The sequence below is a fragment of the Pan paniscus genome, chromosome 3 (assembly GCF_029289425.2).
Source record: "Pan paniscus chromosome 3, NHGRI_mPanPan1-v2.0_pri, whole genome shotgun sequence".
Lineage (NCBI taxonomy): Eukaryota > Metazoa > Chordata > Mammalia > Primates > Hominidae > Pan > Pan paniscus.
In genome coordinates, this window is record NC_073252.2 from 120,669,192 (window position 1) to 120,693,748 (window position 24,557).

The window sequence follows — 24,557 nt, forward strand, 5'->3', positions numbered from 1 at the left end:
CTGGTTGAGCAGAATAGGCATTATACTATCATAAGTATTTAATATGAAAAGTGTAATAATAATAATAATAATAATAACAGGTAATTCTTCCTTTATTTTTCAGAAATGTGTTACGGATGAGTGTTTCTTTTTTGAACGATTGGAATCTAATAACTACAATACTTACCGGTCAAGGAAATACACCAGTTGGTATGTGGCACTGAAACGAACTGGGCAGTATAAACTTGGATCCAAAACAGGACCTGGGCAGAAAGCTATACTTTTTCTTCCAATGTCTGCTAAGAGCTGATTTTAATGGCCACATCTAATCTCATTTCACATGAAAGAAGAAGTATATTTTAGAAATTTGTTAATGAGAGTAAAAGAAAATAAATGTGTATAGCTCAGTTTGGATAACTGGTCAAACAACTTTTTATCCAGTAGTAAAATATGTAACCATTGTCCCAGTAAAGAAAACTAACAAAAGTTGTAAAATGTATATTCTCCCTTTTATATTGCATCTGCTGTTACCCAGTGAAGCTTACCTAGAGCAATGATCTTTTTCACGCATTTGCTTTATTCGAAAAGAGGCTTTTAAAATGTGCATGTTTAGAAACAAAATTTCTTCATGGAAATCATATACATTAGAATATCACAGTCAGATGTTTAATCAATCCAAAATGTCCACTATTTCTTATGTCATTCGTTAGTCTACATGTTTCTAAACATATAAATGTGAATTTAATCAATTCCTTTCATAGTTTTATAATTCTCTGGCAGTTCCTTGTGATAGAGTTTATAAAACAGTCCTGTGTGAACTGCTGGAAGTTCTTCCACAGTCAGGTCAATTTTGTCAAACCCTTCTCTGTACCCATACAGCAGCAGCCTAGCAACTCTGCTGGTGATGGGAGTTGTATTTTCAGTCTTCGCCAGGTCATTGAGATCCATCCACTCACATCTTAAGCATTCTTCCTGGCAAAAATTTATGGTGAATGAATATGGCTTTAGGCGGCAGATGATATACATATCTGACTTCCCAAAAGCTCCAGGATTTGTGTGCTGTTGCCGAATACTCAGGATGGACCTGAATTCTGATTTTATACCAGTCTCTTCAAAAACTTCTCGAACCGCTGTGTCTCCTACATAAAAAAAGAGATGTACAAATCAATAATAATTACACTTTTAGAAACTGTATCATCAAAGATTTTCAGTTAAAGTAGCATTATGTAAAGGCTCAAAACATTACCCTAACAAAGTAAAGTTTTCAATACAAATTCTTTGCCTTGTGGATATCAAGAAATCCCAAAATATTTTCTTACCACTGTAAATTCAAGAAGCTTTTGAAATGCTGAATATTTCTTTGGCTGCTACTTGGAGGCTTATCTACCTGTACATTTTTGGGGTCAGCTCTTTTTAACTTCTTGCTGCTCTGTTTCCCAAAAGGTAAAAATATAGATTGAAAAGTTAAAACATTTTGCATGGCTGCAGTTCCTTTGTTTCTTGAGATAAGATTCCAAAGAACTTAGATTCATTTCTTCAACACCGAAATGCTGGAGGTGTTTCATCAGTTTTCAAGAAACTTGGAATATAAATAATTTTATAATTCAACAAAGGTTTTCACATTTTATAAGGTTGATTTTTCAATTAAATGCAAATTTGTGTGGCAGGATTTTTATTGCCATTAACATATTTTTGTGGCTGCTTTTTCTACACATCCAGATGGTCCCTCTAACTGGGCTTTCTCTAATTTTGTGATGCTCTGTCATTGTCTCCCAAGGTATTTAGGAGAAGCCCTTTAAAAAGCTGCCTTCCTCTACCACTTTGCTGGAAAGCTTCACAATTGTCACAGACAAAGATTTTTGTTCCAATACTCATTTTGCCTCTATTTTTCTTGTTTGTCAAATAGTAAATGATATTTGCCCTTGCAGTAATTCTACTGGTGAAAAACATGCAAAGAAGAGGAAGTCACAGAAACATGTCTCAATTCCCATGTGCTGTGATTGTAGACTGTCTTACCATAGACTGTCTTACCCATCCCCTGGATATGCTCTTGTTTTTTCCCTCTAATAGCTATGGAAAGATTCATAGAAAGAGTATAATGTTTTAAAACATAAGGCATTTATCTGCCATTTTTCAATTACATGCTGACTTCCCTTACAATTGAGATTTGCCCATAGGTTAAACATGGTTAGAAATAACTGAAAGCATAAAAGAAAAATCTAGGCCGGGTGCAGTGGCTCATGCCTATATTCCCTGCACTTTGGGAGGCCAAAGCAGGAGGATCGCTTGAGCCCAGGAGTTCAAGGCCAACCTGGTGAAACCCCGTCTCTACAAAAAAACACAAAAATTAGCCAGGCATGGTGGCGTGTACATGTGGTCTCAGATACTTGGGAGGCTGAGGTGGGAGGGTTGATCACTTGAGGCTGAGAGGTCAAGGTTGCAGTGAGCCATAATCGTGCCACTGCACTCCAGCCTAGGCAACAGAGTGAGACTTTGTCTCAAAAAAAGAGAAATTTTCCTTAATAAGAAAAGTAATTTTTACTCTGACGTGCAATACATTTGTTATTAAATTTATTATTTAAGATGGTAGCACTAGTCTTAAATTGTATAAAATATCCCCTAACATGTTTAAATGTCCATTTTTATTCATTATGCTTTGAAAAATAATTATGGGGAAATACATGTTTGTTATTAAATTTATTATTAAAGATAGTAGCACTAGTCTTAAATTTGATATAACATCTCCTAACTTGTTTAAATGTCCATTTTTATTCTTTATGTTTGAAAATAAATTATGGGGATCCTATTTAGCTCTTAGTACCACTAATCAAAAGTTCAGCATGTAGCTCATGATCTATGCTGTTTCTATGTTGTGGAAGCACCGGATGGGGGTAGTGAGCAAATCTGCCCTGCTCAGCAGTCACCATAGCAGCTGACTGAAAATCAGCACTGCCTGAGTAGTTTTGATCAGTTTAACTTGAATCACTAACTGACTGAAAATTGAATGGGCAAATAAGTGCTTTTGTCTCCAGAGTATGCGGGAGACCCTTCCACCTCAAGATGGATATTTCTTCCCCAAGGATTTCAAGATGAATTGAAATTTTTAATCAAGATAGTGTGCTTTATTCTGTTGTATTTTTTATTATTTTAATATACTGTAAGCCAAACTGAAATAACATTTGCTGTTTTATAGGTTTGAAGAACATAGGAAAAACTAAGAGGTTTTGTTTTTATTTTTGCTGATGAAGAGATATGTTTAAATATGTTGTATTGTTTTGTTTAGTTACAGGACAATAATGAAATGGAGTTTATATTTGTTATTTCTATTTTGTTATATTTAATAATAGAATTAGATTGAAATAAAATATAATGGGAAATAATCTGCAGAATGTGGGTTTTCCTAGTGTTTCCCTCTGACTCTAGTGCACTGATGATCTCTGATAAGGCTCAGCTGCTTTATAGTTCTCTGGCTAATGCAGCAGATACTCTTCCTGCCAGTGGTAATACGATTTTTTAAGAAGGCAGTTTGTCAATTTTAATCTTGTGGATACCTTTATACTCTTAGGGTATTATTTTATACAAAAGCCTTGAGGATTGCATTCTATTTTCTATATGACCCTCTTGATTTTTAAAAAACACTATGGATAACAATTCTTCATTTACCTAGTATTATGAAAGAATGAAGGAGTTCAAACAAATGTGTTTTGCAGTTAACTAGGGTTTACTGTTTGAGCCAATATAAATGTTTAACTGTTTGTGATGGCAGTATTCCTAAAGTACATTGCATGTTTTCCTAAATACAGAGTTTAAATAATTTCAGTAATTCTTAGATGATTCAGCTTCATCATTAAGAATATCTTTTGTTTTATGTTGAGTTAGAAATGCCTTCATATCGACATAGTCTTTCAGACCTCTACTGTCAGTTTTCATTTCTAGCTGCTTTCAGGGTTTTATGAATTTTCAGGCAAAGCTTTAATTTATACTAAGCTTAGGAAGTATGGCTAATGCCAACGGCAGTTTTTTTCTTCTTAATTCCACATGACTGAGGCATATATGATCTCTGGATAGGTGAGTTGTTGTGACAACCACAAACACTTTTTTTTTTTAAAGAAAAAAAGTGAATTTTTAATTATCTGGACTTTAAGAAGGATTCTGGAGTATACTTAGGCCTGAAATTATACATATTTGGCTTGGAAATGTGTGTTTCTTCAATTACATCTACAAATAAGTACAGCTGAAATTCAGAGGACCCATAAGAGTTCACATGAAAAAAATCAATTCATTTGAAAAGGCAAGATGCAGGAGAGAGGAAGCCTTGCAAACCTGCAGACTGCTTTTTGCCCAATATAGATTGGGTAAGGATGCAAAACATAAGCTTAATTAGCTCACATGCTCTGCTCTCACGTGGCACCAGTGGATAGTGTGAGAAAATTAGGCTGTAGAACAAATGGCCTTCTCTTTCAGCATTCACACCACTACAAAATCATCTTTTATATCAACAGAAGAATAAGCATAAACTAAGCAAAAGGTCAATAAGTACCTGAAACCAAGATTGGCTAGAGATATATCTTAATGCAATCCATTTTCTGATGGATTGTTACGAGTTGGCTATATAATGTATGTATGGTATTTTGATTTGTGTAAAAGTTTTAAAAATCAAGCTTTAAGTACATGGACATTTTTAAATAAAATATTTAAAGACAATTTAGAAAATTGCCTTAATATCATTGTTGGCTAAATAGAATAGGGGACATGCATATTAAGGAAAAGGTCATGGAGAAATAATATTGGTATCAAACAAATACATTGATTTGTTATGATACACATTGAATTTGATCCAATAGTTTAAGGAATAGGTAGGAAAATTTGGTTTCTATTTTTCGATTTCCTGTAAATCAGTGACATAAATAATTCTTAGCTTCTTTTATATTTCCTTGTCTTAAATACTGAGCTCAGTAAGTTGTGTTAGGGGATTATTTCTCAGTCGAGACTTTCTTATATGACATTTTACTATGTTTTGACTTCCTGACTATTAAAAATAAATAGTAGATACAATTTTCATAAAGTGAAGAATTATATAATCACTGCTTTATAACTGACTTTATTATATTTATTGCAAAGTTCATTTAAAGGCTACTATTCATCCTCTGTGATGGAATGGTCAGGAATTTGTTTTCTCATAGTTTAATTCCAACAACAATATTAGTCGTATCCAAAATAACCTTTAATGCTAAACTTTACTGATGTATATCCAAAGCTTCTCCTTTTCAGACAGATTAATCCAGAAGCAGTCATAAACAGAAGAATAGGTGGTATGTTCCTAATGATATTATTTCTACTAATGGAATAAACTGTAATATTAGAAATTATGCTGCTAATTATATCAGCTCTGAGGTAATTTCTGAAATGTTCAGACTCAGTCGGAACAAATTAGAAAATTTAAATTTTTATTCTTAGCTCTAAAGCAAGAAAGTAAACACATTAATTTCCTCAACATTTTTAAGCCAATTAAAAATATAAAAGATACACACCAATATCTTCTTCAGGCTCTGACAGGCCTCCTGGAAACTTCCACATATTTTTCAACTGCAGTATAAAGTCAGAAAATAAAGTTAACATAACTTTCACTAACACACACATATGTAGATTTCACAAAATCCACCTATAATTGGTCAAAGTGGTTGAGAATATATTTTTTAGTAATTGCATGCAAAATTTTTCTAGCTTCCATCCTTTCTCCCTCGTTTCTTCTTTTTTTGGGGGAGCTGGTAACTGATGAAATCTTTTCCCACCTTTTCTCTTCAGGAAATATAAGTGGTTTTGTTTGGTTAACGTGATACATTCTGTATGAATGAAACATTGGAGGGAAACATCTACTGAATTTCTGTAATTTAAAATATTTTGCTGCTAGTTAACTATGAACAGATAGAAGAATCTTACAGATGCTGCTATAAATAAGTAGAAAATATAAATTTCATCACTAAAATATGCTATTTTAAAATCTATTTCCTATATTGTATTTCTAATCAGATGTATTACTCTTATTATTTCTATTGTATGTGTTAATGATTTTATGTAAAAATGTAATTGCTTTTCATGAGTAGTATGAATAAAATTGATTAGTTTGTGTTTTCTTGTCTCCCATTTCTTTGTGTCTTCTTGTCTATGAATTCTTTTTTCTTTTTTTTTGTTGGGGAGGGGCAGGTGGAAAGATCTGATCTTGGAATAGGGATAAATATAGAAAAATGGATGAAAAACAATTATGAGATGACATGGACAATATTCTTATGGCTGACATGATTACTTTTTTTCCTGTTAGAGTTCTATCTATCCATCACATGATTAAAGAAAAGAATGATAAATTATAACATACTCATAAGGGAGCTGTACCTTTGGCTAGTACCCTATACTCTTCATTCATAAAATAAGTTATGGTCCTTTTACTGGTTTGCTTTGTGACACACTCATTTCCTGGATGAGCTTCTTAAAAGAATGTGTCATTTCTCAACTATGCTAGGTTGGAGACCAGTGGCATGGTTCCCAGAGTTTCCATAGACTGTTGATTATGTGGGTACAGAATTCAGGCTTTCAGTGTCTGGGCTAGGCTTGACATTAATTTATAAAGGATATTATGCTTTACTTTATTAATGTAGAAATATATCTGTAAATATACCTCTATATCAATGCACTGTCTTCTAGATTCCATTTGGAAATATTCCCAGAAGGTTTATTTCTCCAGAAACTATGCAGTCTTTGTCTGACAAGATGTTGAACTTTACCACCATAAATTCCATTTACTTTTTGAGACAGGGTCTCATTCTGCTGGCCAGCCTGGAGTGCAGTGGCACCATCAGAGCTCACTGCAGTCTTGACCTGCCTGGGCTCAGGTGATCCTCCCACCTCAGCCTCCTGAATAGTTGGGACTACAGGTGTGCACCACCACACCTAATTTTTTTTTTTTTTTTTTTTTTTTTAGAGATGAGGTTTCACCGTGTTGCCCAGGCTGGTCTTGAACTCCTGAGGGTCAGGCTATCCTCCCACCTGGGCTTCCCAAAGTGCTGGGGTTACAGGTGTCAGCTACCATAACCAGCCTGCAAGTTCTGTTTCTAACAAAAGAAAAGTTATAATGGAGCAGACAAATGTTTCCTAAAAACAATAAAAGTCAACTTTAAAAATCTTTGACCATAAATGATTAGAGATTGTTAATTAAATCTGGAGATGAACTTATTAGAAGGGGGGAAATGCTAGACATAAGGATTGAAAACAGCTCACACAAATTTGATTTTGACTATTTCATAAACCTTTTATATGGAAATATTAGGTATATTTATGCTGGTAAGTATTTTGTGACATTTTATGGCACCACTTAGGTTTTTAAAATGCTTACTTCTCCCCTTAAAAAGCTTGAGCCTGAGTATAGTCTTAAGCAGTAGACAGGCCTAAGCTATGTGGTTTGTGAAAAATCTAGTTAATGTCCTAGATATGATCAGTAGTGAGATGAGCATGTCTTCCCACTTTTTTTTCTTTATATCAAACAATTCCCATTAGCTGTGTTTGGCAATATAACAACAACATTAAAATACTAATGCTGGGCACAGTGCCTCACGTCTGTAATCCCAGCACTTTGGGAGACTGAGATGGGAAGATCACTTGAGCCTTGGAGTTCAAGGCTGCAGTGAGTTATTGTGCCACCGCACTCCAGCCTGGGCAACAGAGTGAGACCCCAGACGCTATGCCAGGTCTGACCCACAGTCTCTGACTGAATGACGGATGAAAAAATGCACTCAGGCACAGATCACAGATATCCAATGAAAGAGCAGGCTGGGGACTGGGCCACTCATAGAAAGAGTTGCAGTAGCCACGGCCCTGACAAGCCAGTGCTGCGGGCATTTACTCAGTACAGATTTAATGACAAAGGCCTTGAGTCAACACAGTTGTGGGTAATTAACATGGTCATGCACCCCCGCCACCTCCCCCCCACCCCCACCACCACTGCCCCAGAGAGAGTAGTCCTGTGCGCCAACGGTTAACTTACCTAGATCAGGTTCTTTACATCCCCATGTTACCTAAACTAAGCTTTCAGGCACCAGATAAGAGAATCTGGCTGCCTTCAGCCAAATCCTTTTCCGAAGCTTTTGTAAACCTTCCAGCCTTCCAAGAAGGTTTGCATCTTTCTACAATTTTTCCCACCACCCTGACCAATCTCCTATGCTATGCTAAATATTTGTATAAGAATTATGCACATTTAAACTTCACAATACTCCCATGAGAGGCTATAATTTGTTCCCACTTTAGAGGTGATGAAACACTTGACTGGGGTCACACATCTAGTATGTGATAAACTCAGTGTTAAAATCCAGGCAGGCTGGTTCTAACCATCTTTTAAGAAATTGTAAAAGTTGATTTGATATTTTCTCACTAATCCTTAGTGACTGTCCACTGCTTTTTCATATACCTTTTAATCTCTTCCTGGGACCTAATTGGAACATTCTATGTAAATCCAATTAGATTCTGTGTCTTAGACTTAGACTTTTCCAGGGCTCACGAATGTGGACTACAGTTTAGTGCCAAATGTCTTTGTATCTATCTGTTGCTTGTGATTTCCCCATCTAGAATGTTCTGATTGGCATGGAATTTATTTCTTAGCTAGTGATCTTTTATTATTCTTTCTTTCCAGTATATTGTTTTATGGCAAAAAAATTACTGAGGATTGGTTTTGAAAATGTAGCCTATGAGATTATGTTTTTCATCTTTGTTCTCCCTTCCTATAAAAGAAGATGATATCTCTATGCCTCAAGTGTAAAATTCCATGATCCTTTTTTTTCCTAATCTTAAAAAAGGAACTTTCCACTCTCTTGTGAAAGAAATATTCTAAAATGCTCTTGTGCTTAGCTGCTTTGTTGGATGCTACTCAACATTCACATATATGACCCCTCCCTGCTTTGAGTTGGTGAGGTCTAGTTCCTTTAAGCATATCTGATTTTTACATACTACAAAAGGTATAGTAACCTTTTAACTTATAAAAATATGTGATTTTAACCATATTAAAGCATATCTGATTTTCACATACTACAAAAGGTATAGTATCCTTTTAACTTATAAAAATATGTGATTTTAAACCATATTTAGATTAGTTCCATCATATTTTGGAATGGTGAATGGTATGACAATTTTCCTATACATTTGCCAATTACAAGTCTGATGTTCTTTGTGTGTGTGTAGCAGTAAATGGAAAACAGAAGACAGTGTGGATGATGTAAGGGTGGTCTCATTTATCACTCTGCAATCCTTCCTTCCCCACTGTTAGAAATTGCTAGCCCAAGAAATAATCATTTTGGCTACTAAGAAAGGGTAAATTTTCTGATGCATTTTTTAGAGATATTAACAGAATGTAAGATACTTGCTCTGTTAAAGCATGTTCAAGTTTAAAACCACTATTTCTTTGAAAACTTATCCTGAAGATAAACTCGTTTATTTGAGGGTTTCTAGAATGGGTGAAAGGAATGATTCATTTTCTGATTCTTTTTCTGTTTTCCCCGTTCCACAGACATCTGCTTTCCTAAGCAGAGGATTCATTTTAAGACCTTCCCTAGGCATGGCTACTGAAATCCTAACCAGAAGTTTGTATAAACACAACCCTTAAAAGACTACTAATTTCTTTCAGCCATATCTCCAGAACTCAGAGCAAGGGCACAGACCTGCTAGCCTTTTCCCTTTGGTTCTCATATATATGTGACCCTCTTGTTCTGTCTTTACTCCAACTTGGTCAGATGCCAGAAATTTGGTTATCTTTTATTTTTCATTGTTCTAGTCTTTAATAATCCTATCGCCTTTTATAATTCAGACCTACTGTATTTAGATACATCTCACTAGATACAATATTATCACTGTTACCAATGAGACAGAAGCTACCACAGAGTGTCTCATAAGTTTGTTCATTCATTCAATAGAAATTTATTGCTTGCTAGGTGTTGGGCATACAGAAGTTAATGTATATGGCAAGCATAAAGAAGTTAATGTATATTGGGCATACCGAACGTAATGTACATGCAAACCCAGTCATTCTTTTTATCTTGGCACCATGTGTTTTTCTTAATAACACTTATCTCCACCTTACATAACATTTATTCATTTTATTATTTGTATCTTACACATTTGAATGTAAGCTCCATATGTAGAAACTTTGCTTAACTCCATATGTGGAAACTATACATCTGTTCACTGATGTATACCTAGTGCTTAGTGCACCATGTATTTTTCTTAATAACACATCTCCACCTTATATAATATTCATTCATTTTATTATTTGTATCTTATGCATTTGAATGTAAGCTCCCTATGTAGAAACTTTACTTTGTTCACTGATGTGTACCTAGTGCTTAGAACAGTGTATACAGCAGAGTATGTATAAGAACTCAGTAATATTCAGTGAATGAATTAATGGGTCCCTACCCTTAACTCTTGAACACCCAGTTTATGGGTTTAAGTCACTGTTAGGTCTTTTATTACCTAAAATATTGGGGTAGGGATGAAGGACTGGAATATGTGTGTAGGGAAAGAGAAAGGACATGTAAATGTCAATTTAGATATGTGTTTGAATTTGTGCATATGCTCGTGTTGAGGGTTAAATTTTCCTCTGCAAAAAACACTTGACATTAATGCCTGGGGAGAGTGAGGTACATAAAGAAAGGAGAGCAACTGGCTTGGATATCTGAAAAGAATGCCAATTAGTTATTTATAATAAGTAAATAAGTATATATAATCTACATCTAATTTATTAAACATTAAATATAAATTACATATCATTAATAGCTATCAGTTATATTGAAATATCACCTAACACCAAATATTTACAGAAATTAAATTATTCCTCTTATTTTTATTACAACATTGAACTATATGTTAATTCTTAATTTTCATATTTTTTTGCTCTCTTTGATGGATCTCTGTTTATAACTTAAAAAAATCAAAACCCTACTTAGGAGTGTCATTCCTACTTAATCCACAAATAAACTGTCTTATATAATTTGAACTTCTTTAGCTTCTACCAGTACCAACTGCCTAAAAGTGTAGGGGGAACATGACTAGATTCTGAAAAGCATCACTTTCTTGGTCTTAAAGGACCAATTATTGGCAGGTTTGAAAATCAGCAGAGCCAGGAAGCTCAATGTGCTTGCTAGTTTAGTGGTTCTCAAACTTTACATCAGAATCACCTGGAGGGCTTGTAAACACAGAATTGCTGGGCTTTAATCCTCTAGAGCTTCAGATTCCACAGATCTGGGGTGGGGCCTGAGAATTTGCATTTTTAATAAGTTGATGCTGTTATTGTCTCTCAGCTCCGAATCTACCCTTCTGTACTTGTTTAGTGATGCTGGAGCTGGGATTCTGCTAACCAGTTTCTGCTTTGCCAGCTGACTCCCTTTTATGCTCCACCATTAGACTGCAAGGCTGGAGGAGGAAGGGACTAGCTCCTTACTGTGGGCCTTCTGTGTGCTCGTGGTTCCTGTGAGTATCACTGCTTCAAGGCTGCTTCACTCTAGCAGCAGCATTTCCTTCCCATAGTATCAGCAGAATCCAGTTTGAAGTTTTCCTAACATTTGTAAAGAAGCTTCATTTTGCATCCCCTTCCCAAGAGACACCAGCAAGCTGATGCCTCATTCTCAGAGATATGGGTCCAGATAAACCAGCACCAGCTGAACAGCAAGAGGTTTGAGTTTTAACTGTGCATGGTCCCACATGAAGGGACCCACAACCCACCAGAATGGCATAATGATGACTCTAAACTGAAGATATTTAAGATACAGCAGATGCAGAAAGAAGCATTTCTGAGCTTCCCTTATCTGACTAAAGGCAAAGCTTTCTGAGAATGAAGCTGCCATTAATCCCCTGAGTAGGAGTGGGGGATTGAGGGGGTTGGGGAAGCTTTCAGCCAGGAAGGAGACTGACCATTAGCACCTAGATGAGAAATTGCATAACAAAATTTTGTCAGAAGCTACTATGCCTGCATGTTTTCACTAGAAGTCCTATACCCCTGTATCCCCTTTTATTAAGATGATATACTATACAGTATATAAACCCTTACCCCTGGCCAAGGCATTCCTTATAGAGTACTCTTAAACTTTTCTCCTGTTAATCTATCTGTTGTCAGTTAATTTGTAGCACCATCCCCTCCACCCAGTTCTAAGTTGGTAGATGAAAAGTTTTCTTCCCCACCTACTTTCTATACTTTTTTTTTTTTTAGACAGAGTCTTGCTCTGTCGGCTAGGCTGGAGTGCAATGGCATGATCTTGGCTCACTGCAACCTGTCTCCCAGGTTCAAGCGATTCTCCTGCCTCAGCCTTCCAAGTAGCTTGGATTACAGGCGCATACCACCATGCCCAGCTAATTTTTGTAGAGAAGGGGTTTTATCATGTTGGCCAGGCTGGTCTTGAACTCTTGACCTCGTGATCTGCCTGCCTCGGCCTCCCAAAGTGCTGGGATTACAGGCGTGAGCCACCGTGCCTCGCCTCTTCCTCACCTACTTTATGACTTAACCTTTTTGGTTGACTTTCCCAGTCTGTGAAATTAGGACAGGTTGCTATGATGATTAAAGTAGGTAATTAATATACAGCACATAGTGTGTCTGGAGTTGGTTCCTTCCAGTGGGTTCTTGGTCTCCCTGACTTCAAGAATGAAGCCGCGGACCTTCGTGGTGAGTGTTAACAGCTCTTAAAGGTGGCACAGACCCAAAGAGCGAGCAGCAGCAAGATTTATTATGAAGAGCCAAAGAACAAAGTTTCCACAGCATGGAAGGGGACCCCAGCGGGTTGCCACTGCTGGCTGAAGTGGCCAGCTTTTATTCCCTTATTTGTCCCCGCCCATGTCCTGCTGATTGGTCCATTTTACAGAGCAGTGATTGGTCCATTTTACAGAGTGCTGATTGGCGCGTTTAGAATCTTCTAGCTAGGCAGAAAAGGTCTCCAAGTCCCCACTCGATCTGGGAAGTCCAGCTGGCTTCACCCCTCAATATGATAGTGTGAAGCACAGGTTAAACATTCACTATATGCTAAATGGTATTATTAATAAAATCAAGTTTCTTAATGTCTTACATTAAGTTGATTTTCTCAGTAGTTTTGTCACACTATAACATTAAAGTTGCATCTTCCAGGGTTTTAGATCATAGCATATTTTACTCAGTAGGTTCTTTTTACATTTGGATCTTTTGTTATTTGAATGCGAATGAGGATGATCATTCATATGTATGCCTGTGTGTATACATGTTACACAGAGACAGTCCCATTATTTGCTTACCCCTCTATGTGCTGTTATACTTTACCTCTGCCAACATAAAAGTGGTCTTTTCCACATAGGAAATTTTAGGAGTGCTATGCCCATATTCCCACCCATGAGTCACAGACAGAACTAGGACTTCGAGAGGTCATCTCTCATTCAGGTATTCTCTGATAAGTCACTCAGTGCCTAACACATCTATGACAAATGGTTTCCTGGCTTCCACAGTTTCTTCAAATCCTTTAACAAATATTTGGAGGCTAAGACTGCAGGCTAGTCAGTAAAGATGCACAAGGATTTCTTGTGCATCTGATTCCTTGTGCACTGATGACTCCTAAGAGGTCATCAGTTCTGGTTGCCATCCTGAATATTCCAGACTATTTCTGATTTTAAGTACACTGTCCTAATATTATTAAATACTCTATCTTTTGCAGAGCCCTCAGGCAAGGGGAGGCTGTTTTCTGTAGCCAGAAGAAGGGTGCTGCTTCTACTGGCTCAGAGGGTTCAAGATAATTTGAAATTCAAAATTCTTATGTCCATTCACTCAGGGTCGCAGGATCCCCACTCTTTTCCTGTTAGGGGATTGGCTTTGACATAGGACACTTGTCAAACTCTATTCAGTCTCCTTTGCAGCTCTGATATTCTTACAGTTGGATCTAGGCCTGATTTTCAATATTGCCTTTGTGGCTGTAGAATATGGGGGTCTCTTTAAATGGTGCCATGGAGGTCTTGGGGTATTCATATTGTGCCTTGAATTGACAGGCTGACTTGAGCTTGTCATTTTTATTTTGCCAAGGCATCTAAACAAGTTAACAAAAGCTAGCCATCTCCAAAGCTATATAATTATTATTACGTACTTTTAAAGTGCCATGGCTACCAAACGACTCAATACTTCTGTTTCCATCTGTACCTCATTCCTTTCCATATGTAAGAATCTTAGTAGCTGCTATGTTACTATATGCCAGGGCTTATCACTACCCAACTCTATTGATGCCAGCATGCTGACTGGACCTGGAAAGTAGGAAGTGTCACGTATTCTAGATGTCCTAGTAAGACATCTAGGTGCTAGAGGATAGGAGATGCCCCTATTAAGTGTTTAGAAGTATAGTTGTCAGAGGTGTTTAAATCAGAGTGACCCCATCTTGTAAAGAGGCTAGGTAAAATAAGGCTGAGACCTGCTGGGCTGCATTACCAGGAGGTTAGGCATTCTAAGTCACAGGATGAGATAGGAGGCCACACAAGACACAGGTCATAAAGACCTTGCTGATAAAACAGGTTGCAGTAAAGAAGCCAGCCAAAACCCACCAAAACCAAGATGGGGATGAAAGTGACCTCTGGTCATCCTTACTGCTCATTATATGCTAATTATAGTGCATTAGCATGCTAAAAGACACTCCCACCATGACAGTTGACAAATGCCATGATAATATCAGGAAGTTACCCTATTTGGTCTAAAACGGGGAGGAACCCTCAGTTCCGGGAATTGCCTGCCCCTTTCCTGGAAAACTCATGAATAAGCCAACACTTGTTTAGCAAGTACTCAAGAAATAACTCTAAGTATCCTTAGTGGAGAAGCCCAAGCCACTGCTCTGCATATGGAGTAGCCATTGTTTATTCCTTTTCTTTTCTTTTTTTTTTTTTTTTTTGAGACGAGTCTCACTCTGTCGCCCTGGCTGGAGGGCAGTGGCATGATCTCAGGTTTTGGCAACGTCCGCCTCCTGGGTTCTAGTGATTCTCCTGCCTCAGCCTCCCGAGTAGCTGGGATTACAGGCATGCGCCACCATGCCCTGCTAATTTTTGTGTTTTTTAAAAGTAGAGATGGGGTTTCACCATGTTAGCCAGGCTGGTCTCAAACTCCTGGCCTCAAGTGATCCACCTGCCTCAGCCTCCCAAAGTGCTGAGATTACAGGCACCAGCCACCGCACCTGGCCTATTCCTTTACTTTCTTTTTTTTTTTTTTTCTGAGACAGAGTTTCGCTCAGTCACCCAGGCTGGAGTGCAGTGGCGCGATCTTGGCTCACTGCAACCTCCACCTCCCGGGTTCATGCCATTCTCCTGCCTCAGCTTCCTGAGTGGTGGGAACTATAGGCGCCCACCACCACGCCCGGCAAATTTTTTGTATTTTTAGTAGAGACAGGGTTTCATGTGTTAGCCAGGATGGTCTCGATCTCCTGACCTCGTGATCTGCCCGCCTCGGCCTCCCAAAGTGCAGGGATTACAGGCATGAGCCACTGCGCCCGGCCCCTTTACTTTCTTAATAAAACTTGCTTTCACTTTACGGATTCACCCAAATTCTTTCTTGTGTGAGATCCAAGAATCCTATCTTGGGGTCTGGATCAGGACCCCCTTCTGGTAACAGTAATCTGTAGATCTCTAAGGTATAGGCGATTTGGTGCACCTTGCAACTATCCCCACTCACAGCACTTGGAGCAATACTTTTTTACATTTTGGAAGCAGCATATATCATATTTGGGAATATCTCTCCAATTCATTTCTACTAACAAAAAGCCTGGATCCTTTCCTCCTACTGTGAATTGTAAACTAAAAATAAAATCCTAAACCCCTACCAACTGAATGGACCCCCTCTTGACCAAGGGGACCCCAAAAAAATCTTATAAACTAAATCCCCAGCCATGATGTGTAGGGAGGTTGGACACACCTCATTATACCCCTTCCTTTTTGGAGTTTAGTCACAACTGACCATTATTATGTTAACATAAGGTAACAAAATGGACTCTTTGTGACAATAAGATACCAAATTATAAACAGGATCTAAAGCCATGCCAGACAAGGGTTAAGTCACACAACCCTGCAGGTCACTCTGACCCAGTGTAATATTGGTTGACAGACTTCTTTATTTTAACTTAAAACATTCTTTCTGCTGACTCTAAATTTTTAGACAAAGCTTCACTTCCTTAATCAATTGTAAATTAGAGAATCTGTGAATCTACCTATAGCCTGTAAGCCCCCTCTTTAAACATCCTGCCTCTTCAAAACATCCTGCCTTTTCAGGCGAAATAAATGTATACCATCCACATATTGATTTATGTCTCTGCTTGTAACTCCTGCCTCCCTCAAACTTATTAAACAAAACTGTAATTCAGTTGCACACTGGCACACGTTCGCAGGACCTCTTGAGATGCATTTCCCAGACCAAGGTCATTCATTGGTTCAAAATAAACCTTTTAAAAATGTTTTACAGAGTCTGACTTTTCCATTAACAGAATTAATAAAATGGCATTCTGATTTATAAATTAATCTCTTATTACCCTGACTTAATCTTACTCAAAATCCAAACAACTCTGAGTAAAGGAAAACAATTAAAGTTTGTTAACTTTTAAAGGACCAACTGCTGAATCATGTGTTCTCTGAAAAGTTCAGCCATCTCAGTGAGCAAAAAACAAAAGGATTTTTAATAAAAACTTCTTTCTTTCTTACTTACAGTCTGCAGTCTTTATTTGGGTCTTCTAAAAACTGTAAAAATAGATCATCATCCTAGGTTTTGAGAAGAACTGATAATTACTCTATATCTCCTTAAATTAATCATCTCCCCGCCATCCCAGCTTTTTTTTTTTTTTCTTGAGACAGGGTCTTACTCTGTCACCCAGGCTGGAGTGCAGTGGCTTGATCATGGCTCACTGCAGCCTTGACCTTCCAGGCTCAAATAATCCTTCCACCACAGCCTCCCAAGTAGCTGGGACTATAGGTGCGCACCACCATTCCTGCCTATGTTGTTGTTTTAGTCTAGGTTTAGTGAAAAGATTACCCTATAGGCTTCTGATTCTGCCTATTAACTAGTTGCATAATGTTGAATAAGTTATTGTAACCTCTCTAAATCTCAGTCCTAAAATAATGGAGATAATAATAAGTATGATTATTAAATGAGAAACATTTCATGGAAATTATTTCATGCAAGTATTTTATGTCATCACAAATTATTTGATTATCTGGTTTTATTTCTACTGACAGAGCAAAACATGATAGAATTAAAATTTTTTTTTACCCCGAAAACCTCATAAACTAGGATCAGGAATGTGTGCTATAACAGAGGAATAAGTATTAGCAAATGTTTGGCTATGACTTTTCAGGAGGCTAAAGGCCAGAACAGAGCCTTCTGTGCACTACAGGCTGGTACTACCACTTTATTAAGGTTTTTAATTCTCTTTAGAGATGACTACAGGTTCTAAGAGCCACCAAATAAACCATTCATGAACCTATCTAGGGTTAATTACTCAAAAGTCACCAAGCCTAAAGGTATGACCTTCAAATGACTGTAAAGGCCATACAAAAGAAACTCAGAGTGGAAAAAGGGAAAACTCTCCACTTGAATCTTTGTAAGTAAACATTACAGGATGAACTCAGTTATTCCAAAGAATGATGCAAACAGTGCCACTGTGGATTGAGTTTTCCCCTACAATGGGATGACGCCTATTTATTTGTTTTGTCATTAGGTCTGGATCTCCCTTTGTTTTCTGACTATGTTGAAAAACACTAAGAAACATTTCAGAAAACACTTTCACTTATTTGAAACTAAGATGAATAAAACTAGAGAAGCATTAAGTGCAACCACGATTAACAGAGAACCATAAAAGTTTTAGTGGTTTACCTGGAATTCAGGCAAATTTATTAAACATAGTTTTCACTATTACCCTGTTTTAAAAATATAGCCCAACTCAATTCTTTCCTTTTCAATTACATATTTCAAGTACAGATTGCTCTGGGAGTTTGATTTCTGTAAGCTGAACCTGTTAAGTCACTTGTCTTTGCAGGTTTTATAAAGAAACAAAAAATCTACTCAAAAAACATAAAGCTGTCTAGGTTTGGAGTAAGACAATTCAGCTATATCTGCCAGGAAAGCTCCTTTTTTTCCAGATTGCAATGCAGTTTTTAACATTATCAGACCCAAGTTTGTTTTCTATGAATTTCTGTGTTTTATGACATGAATAATAACATGGCTAGATTCTTATTTGATAGATTAACCAACCCTGAAGGACTGCTTGGAGTGGCACAATCATGTTATCTGGCTGTCTTTCAGCCTCTGTTAAAGTCCATAATGAAATTTTATTTGACAAAATCACTTCTGAAACCCAGTGTGCTATTTAAAAAACCTTCATGGTTTACCCTTTTCTTTCCATACTACCAAAGTGGCTTAGATCACATTTTATCCATATATTGTATAAGTATTTATGCTATGTACATGGAAGGTACATAGAATTACAGTATTACAATATTTTGTTTGACCATTGAGTCTAACTCTTAAATTTTATAAATGGGGAAACTTAGGTCCCCAGAGTCAGAAAGACAGTTAATGGCATGGCCAAATCCTAGGGACCCGGGTCTGCTGATTCCATTTTGTCTCATTAACATCATTCACATGAGTCCAGGAAAGATTAAATAAATTCTGGTGATCTACTTCTTCTTTAAATGAAAAGAGAGATAATTAAAGGGATATACTTAGAAGACAGTAAAACCCTTTTATGGTATCTCTTTAGAAGTAACTGCTACATACCAAAGTATAGTTTTGTTTTAAACATAACAAAAGAAATTAATCAATTTATGTTACTTGTACATACAGTATTTGTTAAAAATGTTTGGGCATATCATCTGTCTGCTATATTGGAGAGAGTTATAATATCCACTTTGGGTTGAAGCCAACTTTACAAAGTAGAAGTGGCAAGGGGATTGGAACTCTGGTCAGTCTGGCTCCCAAGTCCATTTTGTTTATATCAGCTCCCTCTCATTGGGCATACTGTTGTCAGGCTAATTTGCATATTGTTATTAGATTAATTTTGTCCATATATCATCTTCATCATTTTGTCATCACAATCAAAATCTTTTAATAGTTACTGTTTCCATGTCAAGTCTAAACTCATCTGCCTGGTTCTCATAACTAGGCCCTACTTTTACCACTCAATCATGCCTCCTACTCTCTGGTCATAACCGTTACATATATATGTCCCAATTCAAATATAAAACTTATTGAGGGCTAGGTACAATACTACTTTAGGTGTTCTATAAATTTCTGTTGAGGACAAAAAGCTTAATTTGAATCAGAGATCCTGCCTTAATGAAAACTTCAAAATTACTTGGAGCCATAAGAATAGTTTTAGATAGCATTTCCAAGAAATGTGTGACACTGCTTTCAGCTATCATTACAAACGTTAATTTAAACTTTAAGAACATATGTGGTGGGGAAAAATGTTTGACTATGTCCACTAATATTTGCTGAAGTCTCAGAAAGTATCAAAATCATTATTCTCTTTCACTTTTACTTCTGACTCCTGAGCATGAAAACATCTGATCCCTAATCACGGTACTTCTCTGGGAAATATTTGTTGCTTCTAGTCACCTAGACTCCTTATCTTGGTATCCAATCCTCTTCACATTGTTTCCAATCTAGCTCTCAAGTCAAATATCTTACCACTGTCCATACTCTGGGCCACAATGAAATTTTTACCATTATTTCTAAACTATGTCAGTCCCTTTCTGAGCTCTGTGCCTTTGTACAAGCAATTCGAATTTTATCAGTTTGTTTTTTATTTTTTTTCTTCTGCACCTGGAAAGCTCCTACTCATTCTTCAAGACCTAGTTTAAATTTCACCTCCTTTGAGAAGTCTTTGGGGACTTCTTCAGGCAAAGTTAATTGCTGTCATCTATTGTATGACTGTCTTTCCAAATAAATAGTAAGCTGCAGGGCATAAGGTATATCGTCTTACTGCTTTTTATATTCTCAGCACCTGGCACAGAGTAGAAACTCATTGAATGCTGAATGAATGGAAGAATATCTTGGTAATATATTAAAGCAGACTTGTCTTCCCAATTAAATACAGTCATTTATAATTTTCCTTTAGCCATAAAGTAATAGATAGTAACACTGAGTGTTACCTGGAAATTTTCAAGGTCTGTATAAGTAGTTTGGTTTAAATAAATATCTAAGGTGATCCATAACTGCTTAGAAATGATTTTTAAAATACCTTTCTATAACCCCTTAGGCATATTAAAATTTCTATATTTTATTCTTCTCTAGAAAGAAATAAACATTTAGGAAGCAATTTATAAAACAGAAGCAGCTTACTTTATTTCGATCTTGTACAACCAGTATTTTTCTAGTACTTTCATCAAATACAGCTCCTATTAGGGGAAAAAGAAAAGATAATTGAGAAATATTAATTTCATTTACCTTAATCTCCTCCCACACTCTCTATCTGTGGTGATAAAAATTCTACCCATACTTGAAGCCTTGGTTCAAATACAGGTTGAGTATTCCTTATCTAAAATGTTTGAGAGCAGAAGTGTTAGATTTTTCTGGATTTTGGAATATTTTCATATACATAATGAGGTATCCTGGGGATAGGACCCAAGTTTAAACATGAAATTCATTTATGTTTCATATATACCTTATACTCATAGCCTGAAGGCAATTTTATACAATATTTTAAATAATATTGTGCATGAAAACAGTTTTGACTGCATTTTGACTGTGACTTGTCACATGAGGTCAGGTATGGAATTTTCCACTAGTGGCATCATGCCAGTGCTCAAATACTTTTGGATTTTGCAGCATTTTGGATCTTAGATTTGTAGATTGGGGATGGTCAAGCTGTACCACCTCATCCATGAAGACACCAAGTGCCTGTCTTAGTCCATTTGGGCTGCTATAACAAAATAACCACAGACTGGATAGTTTATAAACAACAAACTTATTTCTCACAGTTCTAGAAGCTAGGAAGTCCAAGATCAAGGTGCTGGCAGATTCAGTGTCTGATAAGGGCTCATTCTTTACAGACGATGCCTTCTAGCCCTGTCCTCACATAGTGAAAGGGGCAAACAAGCTCCTGTAGGCCTCTTTCATAAGGACACTAATCCCATTCATGGGAGCTCTGCCCTCATGATCTAGTCACCTCCCAAAGGCCCCACCTCTTAATACCATCACATTGGGGATCAGGTTTCAACATATGAATTTTAGGGGGAACAAACATTCAGACAACAGATGTGCTTACAATATTTATTGAATAAATGAATTGACTTCTCATTTTTATTCCTTGAATCACTATGCATACAACACAGGCTGTGCCCCCTGATGATCCAAATCTCAAATATCTCAATATTCATTTCAAGACCTTTCTGAAGCCAATTAAATTTTCTTATTATGTATATACACAACTTTATAATCTACTAATATACTGCTTTGGAAGAGTTCTTTGTTTTATATATGTTTTAAGTTCTAGTTCATTTTTTTTTTTGTTTATTCATTCATCATACACATTGCATGTTCTCTCTTTCTTTTTAAAAATATTTCCCTTTGGGCAATCTTGGGTCAAAAATACAAATGACGTATTAGTGATTTTTATTATGATCTTTTAGATGTTATGATTTAAACATTACTTGTATTTAAATAATGTGGGATGACATTTTTTAAAAGATACTTTCTACATATTTGTCCATGCTTTCAGTATTAACTGAGTTCCTCTATATAATGTACATAGATCCTGTGCATATTAATTGAGCTCCTACTATGTGCCAGGCACTTTTCTAGGTGCTACAGATACAGTGGTGAACAACACAAATGAAACTCCCTATCCTTATGGGGTTCACATTCTGGTATGTGTGTGGGGAGGCGCCAAAACAAACAAAAAATAAATTATATAGAATAGTAGAAGGTGATAAATGCTATGTAGAATATAGAGAAGGAATAAATATGTGTAACATGGGGAAAAGTAATTGAAATGCAATTGAAATGAAAACACCACACTTGACTATTTTAAAGCAGGAAGGAAAATCACCAAGTGAGATATAATTAACATTAATGTTGGCTTCTATTAGAAAATGTAAGCTATAATTTAACTGGACTTTACAAGAGGTAGACTGCCAAAGAAATGCCAAGGAAACTTACTCTTAAATTTTAATAATTTGTGGTCACTCAAATTGAACTTCTCCCTAATGAATTCACTGTAAACATGAGCACAGTATCAGAGACAAAACCAGCACCACTAAAGCACAATTTGAGCGACCTCTGCTGGTCACAACATAAAAATTATTATTATGATTAGGCACTGTGCTTCAACGTACATTAGCTCAGGTATAAGTCACAATAATCCTGTGAGTGATATGAGTGTCTGGCTTCATATAGCTCTAACTGGTAGAACTGGGACTGATAGCCAGTCTGTCTGGATTCTAGGCAGGCACACTCTTCTCACTGTGCAATGCTGCCCCTCAACAATACTGAAACTGCTCTCTCAGAAGACTCACATTTCCATCCCATTCATTAAAAAAATATTGAATATCTACTTTATGTCACTCGCTGTCTTTAGCTTGAGGATATCGTGGTGACCAAGACAGATAAAATATCTGCCTTTATGGAGTTTATATTATTGTGGGGGAGATTAAGTGATACAATATAATTAATTTACATACATGATATAATAGAATTTCAGACTGTGATAAATGCCATAAAGAAACATAGAGCTGGATAAAGGGACAAGGAATGATGGCACTAGTGTGCAGGGAGAAGTCACTTCTAGACAGAAGGGTCAGGGGCTTTTCTGAGAAGGAGACACTTGAGCAGAAACTTCGGCTATAAAGAACTAGATAAAGAAAGTTCTGGAGAAGCATGCTGCAGGAAGAGGAGCCAGTAGATGTCAAGGCTCTGAGTCAGACACAAGCTTGCTAAGTTTGAAAAGCAAAAGAAAGCAATGGCTCAAGCTATTCCAGCCACATCTGCCTTCGGTAGTTTATAACAAATGCCAATTATTTTTCTTTCCACCTAAAAACTCTGCACCCCAGCCTGGGCAACATGACGAAACCCTATCTTTGCAAAAAATACAACAATTAGCCTGGCATGGTGGCGCATGCCTGTAGTCCCAGCTACTTGGGAGGCTAAGGCAGGAGGATCACTTGAGCTAAAGAGGTGGAGGTCGGAATGAGCCCAGATCATGACACTGCATTCCAGCCTGGGTGACAAAGTGAGACCGTGCCTCAAAAAAAAAAAAAAAAAAAAAAGCAAAACAAAAAACAACTCTGCACCTTTCCAGAACAATTTCTTACATTACCTTGTCCACACCCCCAACAGTGGCTTCAAATCCTAGTTAGTGTTCAAGATTGGTCAAGTTCTGCATCTCTTATTCTTTGAACTGCTCTGACACTCTAAACTATAATGTACAATATACAATATAGTACTTAGTTATCAACAGGTCCTTCATAGGATACTCTTTTTGCATATATTACCAATTCTGTAGTAATAACTGGGAACTCTTAAGAGTCTGTGCCCGTGAATGATAATTATTTGTATAACTTTCCATTGAAGTGTGAGGCTGTCACTAAATTATTGAGTAGAATCTTTTGAAATAGAGCTGAACGGAGAGTTTCTGAATGTCTACTTGCTACAGGGAAGTAAGACAGGGACAGAGAAGACATCATTAGGCATTCTTGAACAACTCCTTGAAAAGCCTTGAAAAGCAAACTACCTTAAAAACTCTTGTAAATTATATAAAGGCAAATAAAATTATTAATTAAATAACTAATATGCTTCATTGCTTTCATTTATTAGGGTCATAAGGATCCCTTACTATTATAGTTTTTCTAGAAATCTAAGAATTTTGGTCCTTAAAGGGTAGTACTGAGACCACCACCAGCAGCAGCAGCAGCAGCAAAAACAGAAACAGCCAGGAAGATCACCTGAATTTTCAGGTCCCACCACAGACCTACTGAATCAGAAACTCTGGGGATAGGGCCCAGCAATCTGTTTTAAGATTCCAGGTGATTTTGATGCAATCTACAATGTGAGAATCTGTGTCTTACTCTGAGGGAAGTCTTCTCTCAACTTTCCTATGTCTCTGAAGCTAATCAGCCACTTCAAAATTCTACTCTACACTTAAATTACACGATTTTAAACAACTGTTTGGCACAATAATGTAAATATTATTAAGAAGTAATGTTCAAATCATTGAAAAATTGGCTTGCTTTACCTGAAATTCAACATAAAAGTTATCATTTACTTTACAAATTTACATAATTAGTGCCAACATGTTTTACTCTACAATAAATTTATTCCCTGATCCCAATTCAGTGCTACTATTTGAGTAGTGAAGTTTAATTATATGTGTAAAATATATTCAAGCATATCCTTTGGAAAACTAAACACTAAAGTTGTTCTCTGTGCGTCTGTCTACTGATTGAGGCAAACTTCATCTATTTAAAAGCACTATGTAATAGTCCTATTTAAAAGCACTATGTAATAGATACTGTAGTCCCCCTTGTCCAGTTTTGCTTTCTGTGATTTCAGTTATTACAAGGTCAACCATAGTCTCAAA

At 36.7% G+C, this 24,557-nt stretch overlaps 2 protein-coding genes across 3 annotated transcripts in view; one reads left to right on the top strand and one right to left on the bottom strand.

The window, feature by feature from the left end:
- FGF2 (fibroblast growth factor 2) overlaps positions 1 to 6,123 on the top strand; it is a 71,237-nt gene extending 65,114 nt beyond the window's left edge. Inside the window, exon 3 of the mRNA XM_008969466.5 lies at positions 104 to 6,123. Within this exon, the coding sequence (XP_008967714.3) occupies positions 104 to 289 (186 nt within the window). The 3' untranslated portion in view covers positions 290 to 6,123. The remainder of the gene's footprint in view (positions 1 to 103) is intronic.
- Positions 539 to 24,557, bottom strand: part of NUDT6 (nudix hydrolase 6) — a 30,063-nt gene continuing 6,044 nt past the window's right edge. For both annotated transcript variants that reach the window (XM_008969469.4, XM_003816401.6), the window contains exons 3-5: positions 20,324 to 20,379; positions 5,511 to 5,565; positions 539 to 1,118 (exon numbers count right to left, since the gene is read on the bottom strand). In XM_008969469.4, the coding sequence (XP_008967717.1) occupies positions 721 to 1,118; positions 5,511 to 5,556 (444 nt within the window). In that variant the 5' untranslated portion in view covers positions 5,557 to 5,565; positions 20,324 to 20,379 and the 3' untranslated portion in view covers positions 539 to 720. The remainder of the gene's footprint in view (positions 1,119 to 5,510; positions 5,566 to 20,323; positions 20,380 to 24,557) is intronic.